Source organism: Balearica regulorum, chromosome Z, assembly GCF_011004875.1.
Source record: "Balearica regulorum gibbericeps isolate bBalReg1 chromosome Z, bBalReg1.pri, whole genome shotgun sequence".
In the NCBI taxonomy this organism is placed as follows: Eukaryota; Metazoa; Chordata; class Aves; order Gruiformes; family Gruidae; genus Balearica; species Balearica regulorum.
In genome coordinates this window covers 87,091,937-87,109,834 of record NC_046220.1, presented here as the reverse complement: position 1 = coordinate 87,109,834, position 17,898 = coordinate 87,091,937, and the positions used below count along the sequence as shown (strand labels likewise).

Here is a 17,898-nt window from a genome sequence, read left to right as displayed (position 1 = left end):
AAATTAGCACTTTGTCCTGCTTCACAGAAGGTCCCGAGATGCACAAGAGAAAACAGGACCTCCCTTTCAGCAGTGCAAACCCACTGGATGGGTATCAGCTGCTCCAGAAGCCATCACCTCACACCAGCGGCCTCGACTCCCTCTGCTAAACAGCGGTGATGCACGTGCTCATGCATCCCACTACAGGGAATTAGCTTTTCTAACACCTTCAGACTTTGCCATTTGACAGTTGTGTGAGGACTGAAAAGCTGTAAAAATAATTTCAAATTCAGTAGCATATCCAAGTCACACTCTGCAATTTACTAGACACACAACGTCAGCCAAGATCTGAGATGATCTCTGCGACCCTACGAGGCCCCACATCGAACCTTGGCAAGAGGTGCAACACGCATCTCAGAGCTTTGAGGCTTCCTGACCAGCGGGGCAGTGACAGCAGCTTTCCAGCGATCCCCACGTAAAACTGCCAAGGGGGTCCAGCCCCGCTTCGCAGGTGGCTGGGTGGCAGCACCCGGGGAACCCGTCCGCTCACCTCACTCCAAGAGCGGACCTAGCGCACCCAAGTCCCGCCACGATGCTGCTCATGCCTGGGAGCTAGTCCAGAGCAGCCTGAGACTTCTGTGGCCTCAGGGGCACCAGCTGGCTATTACAGAGCCAGACCATCCACCGGCCCTCGCCAATTTAAGTTCTAGAGATCTGTATTACCTAAGGAAGTATGCATGTAAATACGAAAAAACAGAAGGACGCAAAAAGACATCCTTTAACTCGTAGGCATAGATACACCAGCCAAAGGTACAACTGGGCCAGCAAATGGCTTCCTATCCTGACTAAAAGCAAACACTACAGACAACAAGATACAGGCAAAAACCTGGCAACATCCAAATGGTATTATCTCCTAACTTCCAGGGACTTACGGCTGAACGACCTTTCAGAGACCGAATCCGAATCTCTGAATTCAAAACCAAGAGAGTGAGGCAATCTGTTTATAATAGAAAGTCAGTCTTTTGTTTTCATTCAGGGGTTTTGTTTTTGGTTTATTACTATTATTTCTTTTTGGACAGAGCAGAATCAGGCTCCGATGACTGCAAGACTATAGTTTCCATTACGCACTGGCCAGAATGCCTCATCACTAGTTGGCTATAAGGAGGGACAGTAAAAACTTATAAAATCAGCCAAAATTTTTTAATCAATGGTCATTTATGACGTTTGTTCAAACAGACAAAAAAGTTTGAGTGAAATGTCTCTGCTTTCATTTAGCAGAAGAAATGAAGCAAGATTTCATATAGATACACCGAAAGCGAGGAAAAAAAGAAGCCTGGCTGGTGTTCAGCAGAAAAAAATAAAATACTGAGAATGTGAAGCAATGTCTCTATTGTAATTTCTCAATGATTAAAATGTTAAATACTTTTGTTGACTTATTTCAAAAGTTGATGACGGTTTATGTAAGTTACTCCACAGCATGGAGGAGACCTGATATTCTCTCTCATCAGAGAAACTGGATAAATAGAGGAGAACTGCAAGCAGAGCACACCACCAAAAAAAATTCCTTTGGCTCTCCTCCCTTCAACATATCCCAAAAAACTTCTTCCTTGCTGTTAGTTTATCTTCCAGATCACTTCATTCTTGGAAGATAAAATGCTTCTGCACCCTCCAAAGACCTTAAACAGGACCACAACCCACCCTGTAGACGCAGGGGAAGAGTGAAGCACCGTTGAGCTGTCACGAGCACCTTATGTGCACATGGATGCCAACGGCTTACGGAGCAGTGCGCTCAAGACCTCACATCCAGTCTCAGCAGGAAGAGGCCAGAAGCGGAGTTTTTCCCCGCCACACCGGTTACCAGACAGTCGATGAGGAAGTCATCCCAGCACACCTTCTACTGAGAGTTACTCATCACTCCCATCTCTCCAAAATGCTGCCATGAATGCAGTGTGATCATCTGTGTGAAGATGCTTTAAAAAAGTAAGACTTTGAACGGCTTTCAATTAAAACCACACACAGGAAAGCACAGATTATATCAACATACTTCCATCCTCAAAGCCAAGATTAGTCAAAACTGGGAGCTGCCAAAGGAGAGGGGACGGCACGACTGTGTACTGTTCTGAACACTTCTGCTCTTCTCCAGCAGATAAACTACATTAACAAAGGAAAACCTGTCTTGAGTTGGCATGACACCAACAAAACAACACTAAACCATGCAATTAGGTGCAAAAATAAGGTACTATAGCTTAATTGCAAAGCACAACTCATTCATGGAGTTATTTTTCATATCCTGCCAGCGTTCTCAGATTGCAGATATTTCTTTTGATTACAGGCAAGGTTCCTAATTCCTAGAAATCAGGATTCTGACTAATATCTACATCCTGCCAGTGCACAGGAATTAAGGTTAAAAGAATGGAGGGAGGAAAAAATGAGCAATTACAAATATACACATGGAGTTTGTGCCCAGTCAAGACATCATCTGAAAGACAGACATCTCGTAATACATTTCAAGAATCAAGTTTTTGGATTTGTTTTGTTGAGGTTTTGGGTTGTTCTGTTGGTTTGGGGATTTTTTTTTTTTTTAACTACTTTAACTGCAGTCAGCTTCCAGGCCTGTGCAACTTAACCACATCTCTATTTTAAAATTAATTACTAGTAAATTGCCGCTTCTTTGTGGAAAACAATCCCTTTCCTAAGGTTTTGTTTTTCTTCCTTCTTTATGGGAGGGGAGAGGAAAAGATGGAGGGAATAGGGGGAGGGAGCACTCCAGCATTAGGAACCCCACGATGGAAAAAGCTGGCATGACTGCAGGTAAAGTACCTCTGAAAGCTACAGCTCTAGTCCTGGCCGAAGGTAAAACCCCTGGCAGGTTTTAATACTGAAATGGCAGCAGCTCACATCCCGAGCCGAGCAGCCAGCAGTAAAACCACATTCCTTTCTCCGGGTGCACAAGTCGGAGAAGTCACCCAACCTGCCACTGCATTCTTACCCAGCTTACCGAAAATAACAGCGTTTACAAGATTACACTTCATTGCTTTCTAAAAGGGGACAGAGCTGCCTAGTAGCATTTCTCTTACTGCTACAGTAAAGCTCTTTTACTCAACACAATTAGAACAAACCTTTAAGAGGAAGTAGCAGTGAAAGCAAAAGATGAACAAATTTATGAAAGTGAGATTTTCTCTGTTCACCAACACCAAAATTTACAAAACTCTAACTAAATCCAGCTGCTTCTGCACATTGATATTGCACCTATGACTTCTTGTTGACTGATGCTGTTAGATAATCCATCCCTCACTGCCTAGAGGTTTCCAGCTCGCTCAGAAAAGTCCCAGTTTATATGCCACAGAGTTTAATTAAGCAAGAGGTCTTGGCCCCATATAATCCTCTGGGACCGAGAGGCTGTCAATTTAGCCTGATTCAGCTGAAATCAGTTAGCTGCCAAACAGGCTGCATCTACATCAGATCTTGCGACACAAGCACAGGGCTGCTTCGCATAGCCCCCACGGCAGATGCCGTGTTTCTGCTTCACGCAGCATCACCCACAAGCATGACATGAGTAAAGATAATGGCACCAAGTCCCACAATCTCTGAGGCAGCCTCCGGATCTTAGAGCACCTGCGGAAGTACTGCATCTTGTACAGTGAGCTGTACTTGGTCTAGAAAGAATAAATACTATAACCCGTTGAACCTCGCATTGTCTGAAGAGGCAACTCCAACCTAGAAGCTGCAGCGGTGCACTCTTTCTTCCCATAACATTCTAAGATACTACTTTTATTCCCTACTGAAAGGTAAGCTCATTTGGCACTCGTATCACGCCTGGCTAGATTTTCAAAACAAAACACAAAAAACCCTATGAGAGATGCATTAAACATAACTTCCAGAGAAAGCTGTGCCCCTGAGATGGAGAAGACTGCTGTGGCAGCAGAAAGGTTTTGCTCAACAGGCGTGGGGCTCACAGTCCATGTTTGCTTCCCAGGAAAATGGTATCTCTGCAAAACCAGATAACCTTGAGTGTACATTTACCATTACACAGTGCCCTCCAACGGCCGGCCCGTAACATGGATCTTGAAAATACTAAACCCAACAAGATGTTTGTCATCCCTTCCCCAGCAAGTCTTTGGGCAGTGATGAAAGCAATGGCTGAACTACCTGCAGCACCGTCCCTCACCTGCGCTCACGACTGTACAATAACCTACTCGCTTTACAAGAGAGCGGGGGCGGAGGGGAGACAGAGCTATCTCTGAATGAGCCTATATACAGAAACCCAAAATTTCTTTACTCCCTCACACCCACATTTTAATACAAACCACCTTAAACATCTTTACACGAATTTTACACTACAACTAGAATTTACCTAGGGTAATAGTGGCCGAAATATGCTGGTAAGTCATTAAAAGCAGGTTTAAAATGCAAGCTTTTATAAAAATCTATTGACCTGCTGAGAACCACAGCCTATTAATTTTGTTACTATGCCACAACAAGTAAATATGCAAGCCCTTTCATTTATGAAATGCTTCCTTATCTGGACTTTTTAAATCATCATTTAAAGTTTTACATGCTATCCCTGGGACGCCAGTGCCCTTAGAATCTATAAAACCAATTCAGATTTTTTTTCCCCCCATTTAAAAAGTCAATTAAAAAGTTACCATTGTGAATCTCTTATCACTAAAACACTGTGTCACTGCTGTGACCAAGGGAGGCCCCTGCTCACACTCCGATCCAAGAGTTAGGCTTATTATACAATAAGCAGAAACAACGGACCTCTCTTTTTAAAGAGCCTGCGTTCACAGCGTTGTTGACGAAAGGGGCATCTCCTCAGGAACTCAAAGGCGCTTTCTGCATGAAAGCCTCCTGCTTCACGTAAGCAGCGGGCTGAGCTGGGGGAGCCAGGTGATGCACCCGAGGGCAGGCTGGTCCCCTGGCGCTGTTCTGCCCGTTTTCCACATTACAGCTGGGACTCGGCAGCACTCGACAGGGAGCCGCGACCGTCTACGAGCTGCTTCGCGGGTACCTCACCCGTAGCCATGCCCAGTGCCCCCGTCATCCATCCAACGCTGTTCCAGTGCCACAACGCCCAGTACCCCAGCGCTGCTCCAGTCCCCCAACTGGGAACCAGTGCAACGGGGGGACGCGGCTTGAGAGCCCCTTCTCAGACACGAGTCCCTGTGGGGACAGCCCCTGGCCTCAGAAAACCTCTGGCCATACAACTGCAGCGCGGAAGCAGGGTGAGCAGCAAGAGGCAGCTTTACCATCAAGGCAACACAGGAAACATTACCTCGAATCTAATTACAACCATTTAGAACACAAACACTTCCCCCAACAACTCACCATCAGGCTTATTTCAAAAATTTATGGTTTGCTTAAAAGGCAAAGTGAAGAAATCCAACACTGAACTCCACTATGTCGCTGCTTTGTCATCAAGTCAAGTGGGGGAGGAAAAATTGAAGCCTTTTTCCTCAGTAGTAAATTGAATTGGTAAGCAGTGCAATAACGTATTCCTCGAAGCCTTCGTAGCCCCATCTCCTGGACAGCACCAAAACATATGCAGACGAACTTCATTACCACAACATTCAAGTACAGCGAAAGAGACACCCTCGCGGGAGATCATTCCGAGAAACAAATCCATCAGGAACATTAAACACAAGACACAAAAGCCAGCTTCCCACACCCCTCACTCTGAGACAGTTTGTCCATGGTACCGCAGCCATACTCCTTGTCACCTCATGGCCCAGGCTGTACTTCACCACGACATCCTTGCGACAAATCTTATTTTTATTCTCTCCCCTGACGGTAGATAAAGTATAGATAAGCCAGTGCTTTACAGAAATTCATCCTAGGCATGGGTACTATTTCCATCCTACCTCAAAATTGTTGTTGCTTGTATTTACCAAAAGCGTGCCTCACTAAAAACAGCGTGCCACAGAGGCTCCCGAGGTCTTTGGAATCCTTCAGGATTCATTTCTCACACACCATGCTGTGCCCCGTGCGGTACACAAGAACTAAGATGAGAAAAAAAGGTTAAGCTGCAGTGGCTCTATCCAGAACTATTTATTTTAAGGCATATGCAATTATATCTCATGCATCGAGATATTTTCATGAACATAAGCTCCTTTTTGATGATTTCTAATGCATGACAAAATGTCATCTCGGTAGGAAGCTTGTAATTTCAGTTTATTCAATCACAAGTCATGGAAGTTGAATAGAACTTGAAGAGGGAAGAATGCTAGCATTGGAGAGAGCAGTTTCACATAGGAACCTCTTTTTTGCCTCTATTTTAAAATATAAAAAGATACTCTTTCTTCAAGGATCTTTTTTCTGAAGACACATTATTTATTCAACCGAATGAGATGATACAAGAAGCTGCAAGTTTTTCTTCCACCCAAGCACACTGAGCAAGGGGAAGGGAACACTTGTGGAAGCTTCCCTTTTGTTTGGGCCACATTCAATTCCATGACTCTCAAGAAACCCAAACTGAAATGAATGAGAGGTGTACTTCTCTAAGGCACATATCATTTCATTTCTTCTTACGGGGGGGGGGAATAAAGATGACTAAAGAGTAAATTAAGTTTATGAGATTAATCCAGCAATTCCTAACAACGAATGGTCCCGGCATATTCAATGGTTCACAAACTCCCTAAACAAACGAACACCAGAAGCTGAGGGAGTCGCTCACGTCACTCGGGCTGGTGCTCCGGGTTTCGCTCCCTCTCTCCCGCTCCCGAGGCCAGCGCCGAAGACCCGTCGCTTACCAACGGGAGCATTTAACAAACAGCACTCTCAAACCAAGCACGTGCAATGGATATGCAGCTTAGGTTAGGAGGAGGAGTGCTCCACGTAAGAACACAAACATTTTCAGCTACTAAGGGGTGTAAGCTTTTAAACATCCTGGTATTTAAAGACTCCACGAGAGCACCTAAGCTTGCAGCAGCCTAGGTAAATATTATTTCACAGAATCACAGAGTGGTTGGGGTTGGCAGGGACCTCTGAGGTCATCTAGCCCGCTCACCCCCCCCCAGCTGGAGCTGGTTGCCCAAGACCACGTCCAGATGGCTTCTGAACAGCTCCAAGGAGGCAGACATGGAGACTCCACCAGCTATCTGGGCAGCCTGCGGAAGTGCTAAAGTCACCCTCACAGGGAAAGATCCGTAGGAAATGAATCTGACTTACAGCTATTTTTTAACTAAAGATTAGTCTAACATTTTTATAGCTCATATTTACAGAGAGGCAGATTTATGAAAACAACATCTGAAGGAAAATGTAGTCTGACAGCGGCTAAATGCAACGGTTGGCTTGTCATCTGTGACTCACTAAGTCCCTAAACTACCGAGCATCTTAACACCGATCAGAGCATTTGAACAAAACAAGAACAGACGTCCATATTGAAGGTATCCACTGAGAATTATAGCTATTTACAGAGACTAATGTAGGCACAAACTCTGCAAACACTTAAGCATATGCTTTATTTAAGACATGAAGTAGGCCTACCGGCATGTACATCTACTGTGCACGTAGAAATTAAGCCTATCCTTAACTATTTGCAAAAGATACTGTTATGTGTATGGGAAGCTATTAAGCAAGTCTAGCTTACATTTAAATAACTACTTTTTCCAATCAGCAAATGTGCCAGGACAGGTAGTCCTACACAAGGCCTACTTAAAACCCTACAAAGTCTACAACAGAACTGCAAACTGTATTTCAAACCGAGGTAGGAACAAAGGAAAATAACCTCAACATGTCTGCATATGTGGTTCGTCCTCTCAAGACTAGCAAAGAGATTTTGCTTTTCAAAACAAAGACACGAGTCAAGTCCAAGCCAACACTAATCATCCACAAAAGCTAGCGTGCGATGAAACTGAAAGCATACCTGCCTTTCTTTGCCACTCTTTAGATTTACCTTTAATGAAGGTTACTTATAGCCGCCCTCCCCCGGGAGATTCTCCTCCTTCAGTGCTTTCCTTGCCCGTACCTTTATCGCAGACCCCACAAGGGTTTAGGCTGTTGGCGTACTGATGGCGTACTGGAACTACAGCCCATTGGGCTGCGTGATACCACCCGCATTCTTCTCCACGCCCTTCCTCACCCTGTCTTTTTTTCCCTTTCTTCCATCCATTCCCATTTGCAGTATCCTGTAGTATTTTCAGATGATCGCTGCTCTGTTCTGTGAAGTGTCCGGCACCATCACGATCTACAGCCATACAGAAAACAGAACGGGTCCACTGTTCCTCACAGGGAGGGTGGCTGCATCCGTGACATAGGACCACCGTGGGTCATCACGGACAGACCAAAGGCTTGCTTGCCCAAGCAGGTCTTTTTCAAACAGCTTCGTTTTACCTCAGAAGGTGAGCGACAGATGCCTCTTCTTGCCTGGACCGCCATGCCCACGCACCCTTTAGCAGGCCGGGCCCCCCGTACCCGGGGACACGAGCACCACCATAGCACCCGCCCTTGCTCCCGAGATGCCTTCCCGCTCGGAGCCAAGGTGGAGAGCGGCACGCTGAGTAGCACCGCCAACAGCTGCGCCGCTCTCTCTCTGGGTTTCTCCGTGTATTCCTTCCTCTTTAACATTCTGTGCAAGTACCAGCATATGTCGGGGAAGGAGGCAGGGACAAAAGATATCAGCGAGTACACGCACAACAAAAAAAGCAGCAGCCAGACTCCAGCACTGCGTGCTCAGCCACCTACTCGGGACATGGCAGGACAGCTCACAGGTTTCCCTTTCCCTCACAGATCACGCTGATAGACCCAAACCCGCGAAAGCATGCGACTGCCACCAGTCAAGTGTTTCGGGGTGCCTGCGGTGGGACAGCAAGTCCCGCTGGCCCAGTTGTTCCTTGGGCCCGTGGAGCCCTCCAGCAGTCTGGGAGCGGGCAGGATGACCACACATTGCCCAGCAGCCCGCGTTACCTGAAGGGCCAGCCGACACAGAAGCGTTCCCGCACACGGGAGCCAGCCGGAGAGAGCTGCTCGGGGGACTCCTGCAGCATCGGCTGCGGTTGGCTGGCCTCATCCTCACAGGAAGTCTTGTGAAAACACCAGGGAGGAAAACATTCTCCTCCGATTTTGAGCTCGCTATCTTAAGTGCCCAAGGCTCTTGCAATGTGCTTTTTTCTCCCCTACTTTCACACACACCCCCCGAGCATTTTAATTCAGACTGCTCTCATAGCTTCATAAATCAACAAAAGCAGAACTAACCACCCTCCCCCCTTACAAAAACTCCCGCTCCAGCCAAAGAACCTCCTTTCCAATTAGGATTAAACGGTACAGTCATCTAGATTTGGTGCCATTCAAATATAACAGGTAATAAAATTGTCTGGCAGCTTCTACAGTCAGAACATTTTTTATGCCAGTTTCTTCTACAGCACAAAGACTGGCAGACAGCCCTTCATGTTTAGTCCCATAAAACCGGACATAATATTGTTACAATCATTACTATTCACGCCTGTAAAAATACAACCCGGGCAAGTAATATGCCTGATATTCAGTTGATGTGCTGAAATCACAAAACGGTGATCTAGCTTGTCCCTTTTCCGAGGCTTTATTACACTGCCTACTAAGAAAAAAAAATACCTCACCAAGGCAGTAAAATACAGAAGGGCATTAACTACAATTTTTAACACTCACGTAAGACGAAGTGGACTGTTCTGCTTATGCATATTTAATTTGTTAGCACTGCATATGGTTCTGCAGAAGACATCAGTTGATAAAGCCAGAACGCAGTGATTAGTTATCACGAGTCCTACCTAGTCTATCAAGCTCCATCTGCATTAGGCACCAGGCTGCGCTTGGCACCGGCTCCCCGGCACAAGACGGGGAAGAGGCACCAGCGGGTCGGCCGCGCAGCTCCTGCTCTCCCGGCGGAGCAGCCTTTCTCCGCCTGCCCCCGGCCGAGCCGCCGCACCGAGCCGGGCTGGGAAGCAGCGGCTGCCTCCCGCCTACGGCGTCCCGATCGCCACCCCGGCTCTTTGTTCGCCACCAGCCCCCGCCCGGGCCGCCCGGGCGAGAGGCGGCGGGGACCCGGCCGCGGGAAGCGGGCACGGCCCGGGACGCGCTCTGCGGCGGGGACCGCACATCGGCCTCGGGACACCCCCACCCCCCGCAGCCCCGCTCCCTGGCCCCGCGGCGAAGCGCCCAGGTCCGCCCGGGCGGGCAGACGGCGGACACGGGGCGGCCGAGGGGCTGCAGCCGCCCTCCGCCCCCTTCCTCGCAGGCGGCGGCCGCGGGGCTGCGGCCGGGCGGGCGGACGCACCTGCCGGGGCTGCCGGCGGCTCACCGGGACAGGACGCCCCGCTCGGCCCCCGCCGCCACGTCTCCCCGCCCGCGGCTGCAGCCGGACGGGGGCGCGGAGCCCCGCGGGGCGGGGCGGGCTGCGGGCGGGCGCCCTCCCGGACCAACCCTCGACCTTCGCCCGGCCGGCGGGGGCTGCCTGCCGGCGCCCCGCAGCCTCCTCCTCCTCCGCGGCTAATGGCGGTGGGGCTGCCGGGCGAAGGGCGCCTGTCACCCCGCGGCGGGCGGGGCTCCCCGCACCCCGGCGCACTCGGGCACGGGCGCGCACACGTGCGCGGGCACCGCGGGCACGGGCACACACACACGGGCACACACGCTACCGCCCACGGCCCCGTCCCGGCGGCGGCCGAGCCCACCCGCGGGGCTCCCGAGCAGCCCCCCCCCGCCCCGACCCACCTCGTCCTCGGAGAGCCCGTAGACCGGCTCCACCGCCGCGGTCGCCATGGAGCCGCTGCGCGGGGCGTCCCGCTCGGCGCCGCTCCCGCCCGGCCGCGCCCGGGGGCTTCGCTGAGGCACCGCCGGCCCGGCCCAGGTGAGCCGTTCGCCGCCGCCTCCTGCTGCTGCTGCCGCCGCCGCTGCTGCTCCTCGCCCGCGGGCGGCGGAAGGCGGCCGCCGGGAGCCGAGCGCCGGCGGGAAGAGGCCGGGGGCGTTGCTGCCCGGGGCCGCCGCTCGGGGGCGGCGCTGGGGCCCGCCCGCGCTGCCGCCGCCGGCCGAGGCTCACCGTGGCCGCAGGAACGCGCCCTCCCCGCGGCGGGGAGCCCCGGCGGCGACCCAGTGGGGCGGGGAGAGGGCCGGGCAGGCCCAATGGCGGAGGCGGCTGCCGGGGGCGGGAAGCCCCGCCGGGCCGGGCCGATTCGCTGCCGCCCTCCCCCGCCGGCCGCGGGAAGGGGGAGGGCTGAGGGGAGGTGTGGGGGGGGGGGGGGGGGATGTGAGGGGAGGGCTGAGGGGAGGTGTGGGGGGGGGGGATGTGAGGGGAGGGCGCGGAGCGGCGCGCGGAGCAGCACAAAGCGCGGGGGGCGGCGGGCAGCGCTCCCCTCACGCGCCGCCGCCCCGCCCCTCACCCGCGCGGGCTGCCGCGGCGGGAGCGGGCGCGAGGAGCGGGCGCCCCCCGGCGGGCGGGAGCGGCGCCACCGGGCCCGTGGGGCGGGACAGCGCCCCGGGGGGGGGGGGGGGGGCAGGCGGTGCGGTGCGGTGCGGTGCGGGGCCCCGGCTCGGCGGCCGAGCTGCAGCTGCGCGGGGTGGGTCCCGGCGGCCGTTCCCCGAGGGAGGTCCGCACCTCGGGCCCGCGGGGCCGTTACTCGGCCTCGGCGGACGTCGCTGCAGCTCGCGTCTCGCCCCCGGCGGTGCCCAGCAGGACGGCGGGTTGTGTCGCTGCTCCGAAAGGCGCCCTCCCGCTGGCAGACGTAGATGTCCGAACGGTAACGGCGAACCCAGCGCTGGGGAAGTGCCCCTGCCCCTCCCCGCCTCTCCGCGGGCAGCCGGGACACCGGCAGCCCCGGCCGGCTGCGAGCATGTGCGGGTCCTCGGGCAAGGAAGCGGGGGGTTAAACCCCGCACTTCAGCAGGGCTCGCCCCTCGCCGTCAGCCCGCGGGACGCACGGCTGTTCGGAGGGCATGGCAGCGGCTGCGCTGCGCCCGGGGGGGCACCGGGGGAAGGGGGGTTACCCCGGGGGGGGCACCCCGGGGGAAGGGGGGTACCCCGGGGGGGCACTCTGGGGGAAGGGGGGTACCCCGGGGGGGGCACCCCGGGGGAAGGGGGGGTTACCCCGGGGGGGGCACTCCGGGGGAAGGGGGGGTTACCCCGGGGGGGGGGCACCGGGGGAGGGGGGGTTACCCCGGGGGGGGGCACCGGGGGAGGGGGGGTTACCCCGGGGGGGGGCACTCCGGGGGAAGGGGGGTTACCCCGGGGGGGGGCACTCCGGGGGAAGGGGGGTTACCCCGGGGGGGGCACTCCGGGGGAAGGGGGGTTACCCCGGGGGGGGGCACTCCGGGGGAAGGGGGGTACCCCGGGGGGGGCACTCCGGGGGAAGGGGGGTTACCCCGGGGGGGGCACTCCGGGGGAAGGGGGGGTACCCCGGGGGGGGGCACTCCGGGCCACACCGCCAGGCTCGGCAGGCCGCGCTCGCAGTGCCAGGTTGGGGGTTTAAGATAATACCAGGCTCCCCGGGATCAGCGAGAGGAGCACAACCTGCCCGCAGGTCTCCCAGGCACTGGGTGGTGTTCGCCGTAGCTTTTTCACCGCTTAAGGTCGTGGGGTTTAAGGAAACAAAATATTCTGGGCATTTGGAGCGAGGTTACTTCTGGGTAAAATCAAGTCGCACTCAGTTCTAAATTGCTTCCTTATTTGATTTCTGCTCCTTCCTTAATTGGCTCTTGTCCCCTCCCCAGCCGTGCCTCACCCTACGCTAACCTCTCGTTTATTATCTATCTGTTATCTTTTGGCAATATGATAGTACTTAAGTAGAGGCTAATGAGCTATAGCTCACGTGAAATCTGCGCTCAAACCCATTTATGCTTTTACAGGGCGGCAATTGATTTCTACCACGCTTACTTTTAAGTACACAATGTGTGAATAGAGCCATGTGGAGCCAGCGACACGGGAAAATCTTGTGTCGCCACACCCCAAAACACGGCCGTCTTTGACACCTCAGAGAGAGGCAGGCAGCCGCCTCGCTGCCTTCGGCTTCAGCCCTCGCTGCCTTCGGCTTCCGCGGCCTGGAGCAGGGCGGAACGACCAGGCTGGGTCGGTAAGGCAAACGGAAGCCAACGGCCGTGGACGTGAGCGAGCTCTGAGCTGCAGCAGCGCAGAAACTCGGCTCATCTCCCGTTACCTGTGCCTCCTGTTCAGCGAACTCCAGCAAAGCACTGGGGCTGTCCAGGAGGAGGAATATGGCAAATAGCTGGGGGAGAGCGGCCCCTGCAACCGGCCTGTCACAAACAGAAAATGATCCTGGTGGCTCAGTAACTATTTTCCCCTTTCTGTGTTTTTACAGCAAAGGGTACATTTGCCACTAACAATAAAACTTCACTAGAGGAGCTTTCAGCTGCTTGACAGACATACCAACATCTTTACATTCAGATATTTTCTTTCACTGGTGTTCTGCTCCGCAGAGCCGAGGGGAAAGGGAAACAGGAGATCCCTGTTCCTGGAGAGATTCCACAAGCAGTCCATAAGCCAGAAGGTTTTTTTCCAGCCTTTCCAAAAGCTCTTCCTGGGGAAGGAGGGATTCGACCTCTGCCCAGGCAGCAGCGCACAAGAGCAAAAAGGGCAAGCTGTATGGAGGCATTAGCCTTTGTACTCACATGAATGTCTCCCGGTCATAAACCACGAATGACGTCCTTAGTGACTGGCACGTCTAGGCCGGGGCTTCCCCAGCACCGTGCTCTGCCACTGCCCGGTTTCCCCAGCCTCAGGGGACCTGTCAAGGCGTCCCCTCGAATGGCCAGGTCCAAAGGAGCACCTGGGCACCAGGCTCTTTCGGCGGCAGTTCTAATGCTCTTTCTCCTGAGCTCAGCACATCATTCTCAAATCTAGGTCTAGCTTTTTTCCCCAGGCTTTTCAGTCACCTTCTTTGATGCCTGACCAGAAGAGCTCCGCCACTTCTCATCCCCCAGATGCCAGGGAAAGTCAGGATTCTCCCATCCTTCCCTCCCCTCTACCTTGCTTTAACTCTTCGTATTGCAGCTTCAGAGCTCTGAGCAGGAGCACAAGGCACTTTGGGCTTTTTCTCCAAGGGCCACTTCTTCAATAGTCTTCTCTGTCAGTTTACGGTTACACGAGCCCTGCCTCATCACTGGGGGTCCGACCCCAAGGCAGTGGTAAATGGAGTCCAAATCATCTGAAGGGCTAGCGGTGGGAAGTTCAGGTGGTACTTGGGTAGCTCAAACTGCATGATTTCAGCATTCCTTAAATTACGTTTCCTGCAGTCAGTTTCAGAACCTCCTCTCAGTTCTCTGCGTGCCTGGATCTGCAGGTATCACCAGCTGAGACCATGAGCTCCAACTGGAAACTCTCTGGCTGTCAGCAACATTTATGTGTCTGAAGTGTCAAATGAAAAGGAAATAGCTGACTGTAACTCAACAACTGTAACTGGACTGTAATCCAAACACTGTAAAGCTGGTGATTCACGGGAATCTCTGAATCCATAAGCTTTCCGTGATGCGTGATCACAAAGGATGAGCTCTGGACGTGCGCGCCAGGCCATCTCTGGGCCCCTGACACCGCAGCGGTGGCTTTTTACTTCCACGTTACAGCATCTGCGCTGCTGGGTTTGCAAAATCAGAGCGCACTCCCAACAGCAGGTTCTCCCCAAGGGAAAAACATGTATGCACGTAAGCTGAATGAAGGGATCTCTGATGACAGAGCAGAAAATGAGTATGCTCTGCCACTAACACATCAACCTTATTGGATTGTAAAGCTTTAGTATCAAATCTGTGATGGAGATTACTTGTTTATTTGCTTGTGAGTATTACAGGCGTAATTCCTCTTCAGAATTGTATTTGGAATAATAGATGGCCCCAGAGACATGTAATTCATTTGAGAATGCTGACATCAAAAATCCTTAGGTGCAGCTGAGATCATTTATAACTGGCCTCTTTAAGTAACAAAGGTCCATTAATTATTTACAATTCTCAGAGAAAAAAATAGATCAAATATATATTATGGATGGCAATTCTCAATTCAAAATTAGGCTCCATACAAGCGTATAAGACGGGCTGCAGTCGGGAGCGATGAGGACACGGCACTGCCTGGCAGGTATATATGGAAAGGTGTAACAGGAGGGATTCCTGCACCGGAACAGGCATCCCGCCTCTGACAGCGACGTGACTTTGATGATTGTTCTGAGCCTTCAGCAGTGGCCCTGACCGAATGAGCAGCACTGTGCCCGAAAGGCGGAGAGGGGGTTCCTCCCAGTCCGGCTCGTGATTAGCCTGGGGCTGAAGGATGATAGCCCTCCTAATTCCTTTAACATCAGCCTAACGGCAGACTACTCCTATTCACATAAATGCCTAATCCTTTTCTAAATCCCTCTAACCGCTTCCTCAGCAATATCCTCCAGCAGCAATGTATTCTGACTATTCAGATTAATAAAAAAATTTCAGCCCTCTCACGTATGCATGCGCTTGACGCCCATTCTTTTACTCATCCCAAATAGCCCTATAACACCAATACGTACTTCTCTGTAGAAAAAAGGAAACAACTTCATCTACTTTCCTGCACAGACCCACAGTCCGCTGGCTTTTAGTTCCCTCATATGGCAAATAAAAGTCATAAAAATATCTGAGCATGTGCCCATGTTTAGCCCACAGTCAGTTCTCTTTGGAGGACAGTGGAGCAAGAAGATAGAAGGGACCACTGCTAGTGACATGTGTTTTCCCATGCATCACAAAAATCACAATGGCATTCTCCTAATAGCCTGAGGTGTGAGAAAAAAGGGCAACACTGGTCTGAAGAGACACAACAGATTTTCCACAGAGCAAGAAGAGCACGAGGTGCTTTCTAAATCACTCTTTGCTGGGCACGCACCTGAAAGTTGTTGGGGCTGTTCAGACATGAACCAGCTCCAGTTCAAAACCTGTGTTGCCAGCTGGAGTTTAAGAGCCGTGCTGAGCAAAAGGCTTCAAGCCCATGCGCTGCTCTTTTGTTTGAGTACCACCCGGCTGCTTAAACCTGGCTGTACAGCTCCAGCGTTGCAACTGGATGGTGTCCATCGAGTTCAAAGCCATGGGCAAAATGAATTTACATCTGTCTTCAAAACACGTGTCCTCCAGCATCGATCAAACTGCAGGGGCAGGGAGAAGAAAACTCTTGTGCGGTAATAACTGTTCCCTAAGACCCAGACTAGCCCCAGCACACTCTCATTTGTATAAATGCCAGGCAGGCAGCACACAATGTCTTAATTCCTGGATCACTAGTTTTTAGCTTTTTCCTTAAAGAAGCATAAGCAATACACTTTTTTACTGCATTGCACCATCAACGTTTGTTTATATCAGAAACATATTTTTGTTTCATTTTTAGCTCAGATTTAAATATAATACTGTAACTTTTGTACTAATGTTGGTCTTACCCCTTCCCAGATAATTTTTCTGGTTTTCCCACAATGAATTGATGATCGTTTTGATCAGGGTCTATGAGCTATGAACTCCTCCAGTGCGAGAAAGCTTATAGCCCCGTTGCGCTTGAAGTGAATTATTTCCAATTACAATTATTACAGTTGCAATAATTACAATTGAAATAAACTTTTTGTAAAAATCTTTTAGGTTTTTCATTAATGAGAAAACATTTATGGGAGGTTCATGACATATTCTGCCATTTTCAAACAAATGTATCAGATTTAATGAAGTAAGCAGATTTTACTTTTCAATCACTTCAGCTCTGCGTTTTATTGCTGCTTGTTTCTGCAGTTCCATTTTTACGGACACAGGGATGGAATTCATCTGACCTAGTCGCTCTGGGATCCTTTTATCTCCAACAGAGAGAAACAGGAGCTTTTGAAATGCAATTCATCTCATCATCCTGAAGCAGACAGCTAAAAAAAGTCAAATGAATGTTACCATCAAAGTGCCTCTTTCTCTCTATTGACTGTACGAAAGCCCGAGGCAAGGAGCTCCACTAAAGGCATCCCTGTCACAGGCGTCCAGCTGCAGGTGGGAAAGGGATTGTCCTTCACAGGCAGCCCATGTTCACCTGACCCAATTTTCTAGATTTTTAAAAACTAAATGCAATAGTTTCAGAATGCATTTCCCTTCAACTGGTTGGAATTGGAGTATTTTAACTTCTTAGCAAGTGGAACAGTAACTCACCTAGCACCTGAACCATGGTTCATGCGGAGAAAAAGAGAGGCAGAATGTAACGCCTTTCCTGCTGCCGGGGCCTGCTGGACACCGTTCATTTCTTGTCGTTGAGATGGTGTCACATTAGCAGGCACCAAGGAAATGCACTTGACAGAAAACCTTTCCCTCAGAGCCAAGCGGTTGCCAAAACTGCTTGGCCACAGTTCAGCCAAACACTTACGTGCTTTGCGAAACAGAAAGGGATTTAAGCGTGTGCTTAAGATCAAGCACCGGCTGTACTTTGCTATGTCAGAGCCCCTAAGATTAACGCCTATATTTTTTGACATTAACTTGGAAATATTTCACAAACTATTCTGCATCAATTGCATGTTAAAAGAAGTTAAAACAACATATCTCTTATTAGTAGTCCAATCAGGTTCACTATAATGAACAACATAAGAAGAACTAAAAAGATGTTCCAAGCTCTGCTTCTTGTCTTGTGCTGCCAATATGCCTAGAAAATGTGTGTTAGCACCTGAGCAAATCCTTAATGTCAACATCAGTGTCATACGGAAAATAATTCCTTAAGTTTCCAAATTTCAAGAGGCTACTTTGCTGTACGAGCTCATCCGGGAGCCTTTCTCAGCAGAAGTAACCCCAGTATAAATGCAGAGCTCATTTCCTCCGGCTCGCTCTTCCAGAGTACGTGTGACGCTGTGTTGGCAAGTTAGGAACACTGCAGCACGCTATGCAAAACAGAGCAGGGGAATACCGTACCCACAGAAAAGTTAGTCCCTGTGCACTTCTTGGCTGCCCTGCTCCTTGTGCCCCTCTCCGGCTGGGGCCACTGCGCTCAGCCCCG

At 51.3% G+C, this 17,898-nt stretch overlaps 1 protein-coding gene and 1 long non-coding RNA gene across 5 annotated transcripts in view; one reads left to right on the top strand and one right to left on the bottom strand.

Annotated features, from left to right (window-relative positions):
• Positions 1 to 10,973, bottom strand: part of NEDD4L (NEDD4 like E3 ubiquitin protein ligase) — a 180,043-nt gene extending 169,070 nt beyond the window's left edge. For 3 of the 4 annotated variants that reach the window (XM_075740793.1, XM_075740791.1, XM_075740792.1), the window contains exon 1: positions 10,660 to 10,871. In XM_075740793.1, coding sequence (XP_075596908.1) covers positions 10,660 to 10,707 — 48 coding nt within the window. In that variant the 5' untranslated portion in view covers positions 10,708 to 10,871. Of the gene's footprint in view, positions 1 to 10,659 lie in introns of all 4 variants that reach the window. The other variant, XM_075740794.1, reaches the window with a different exon arrangement.
• A 276-nt stretch (positions 10,974 to 11,249) lies between these two features.
• Positions 11,250 to 15,373, top strand: LOC142599563 (uncharacterized). Its single transcript, XR_012833133.1, has 2 exons — positions 11,250 to 11,681; positions 12,786 to 15,373. It is a non-coding gene; the product is annotated as an uncharacterized LOC142599563 (long non-coding RNA).
• The last annotated feature ends 2,525 nt before the right edge of the window (positions 15,374 to 17,898 follow it).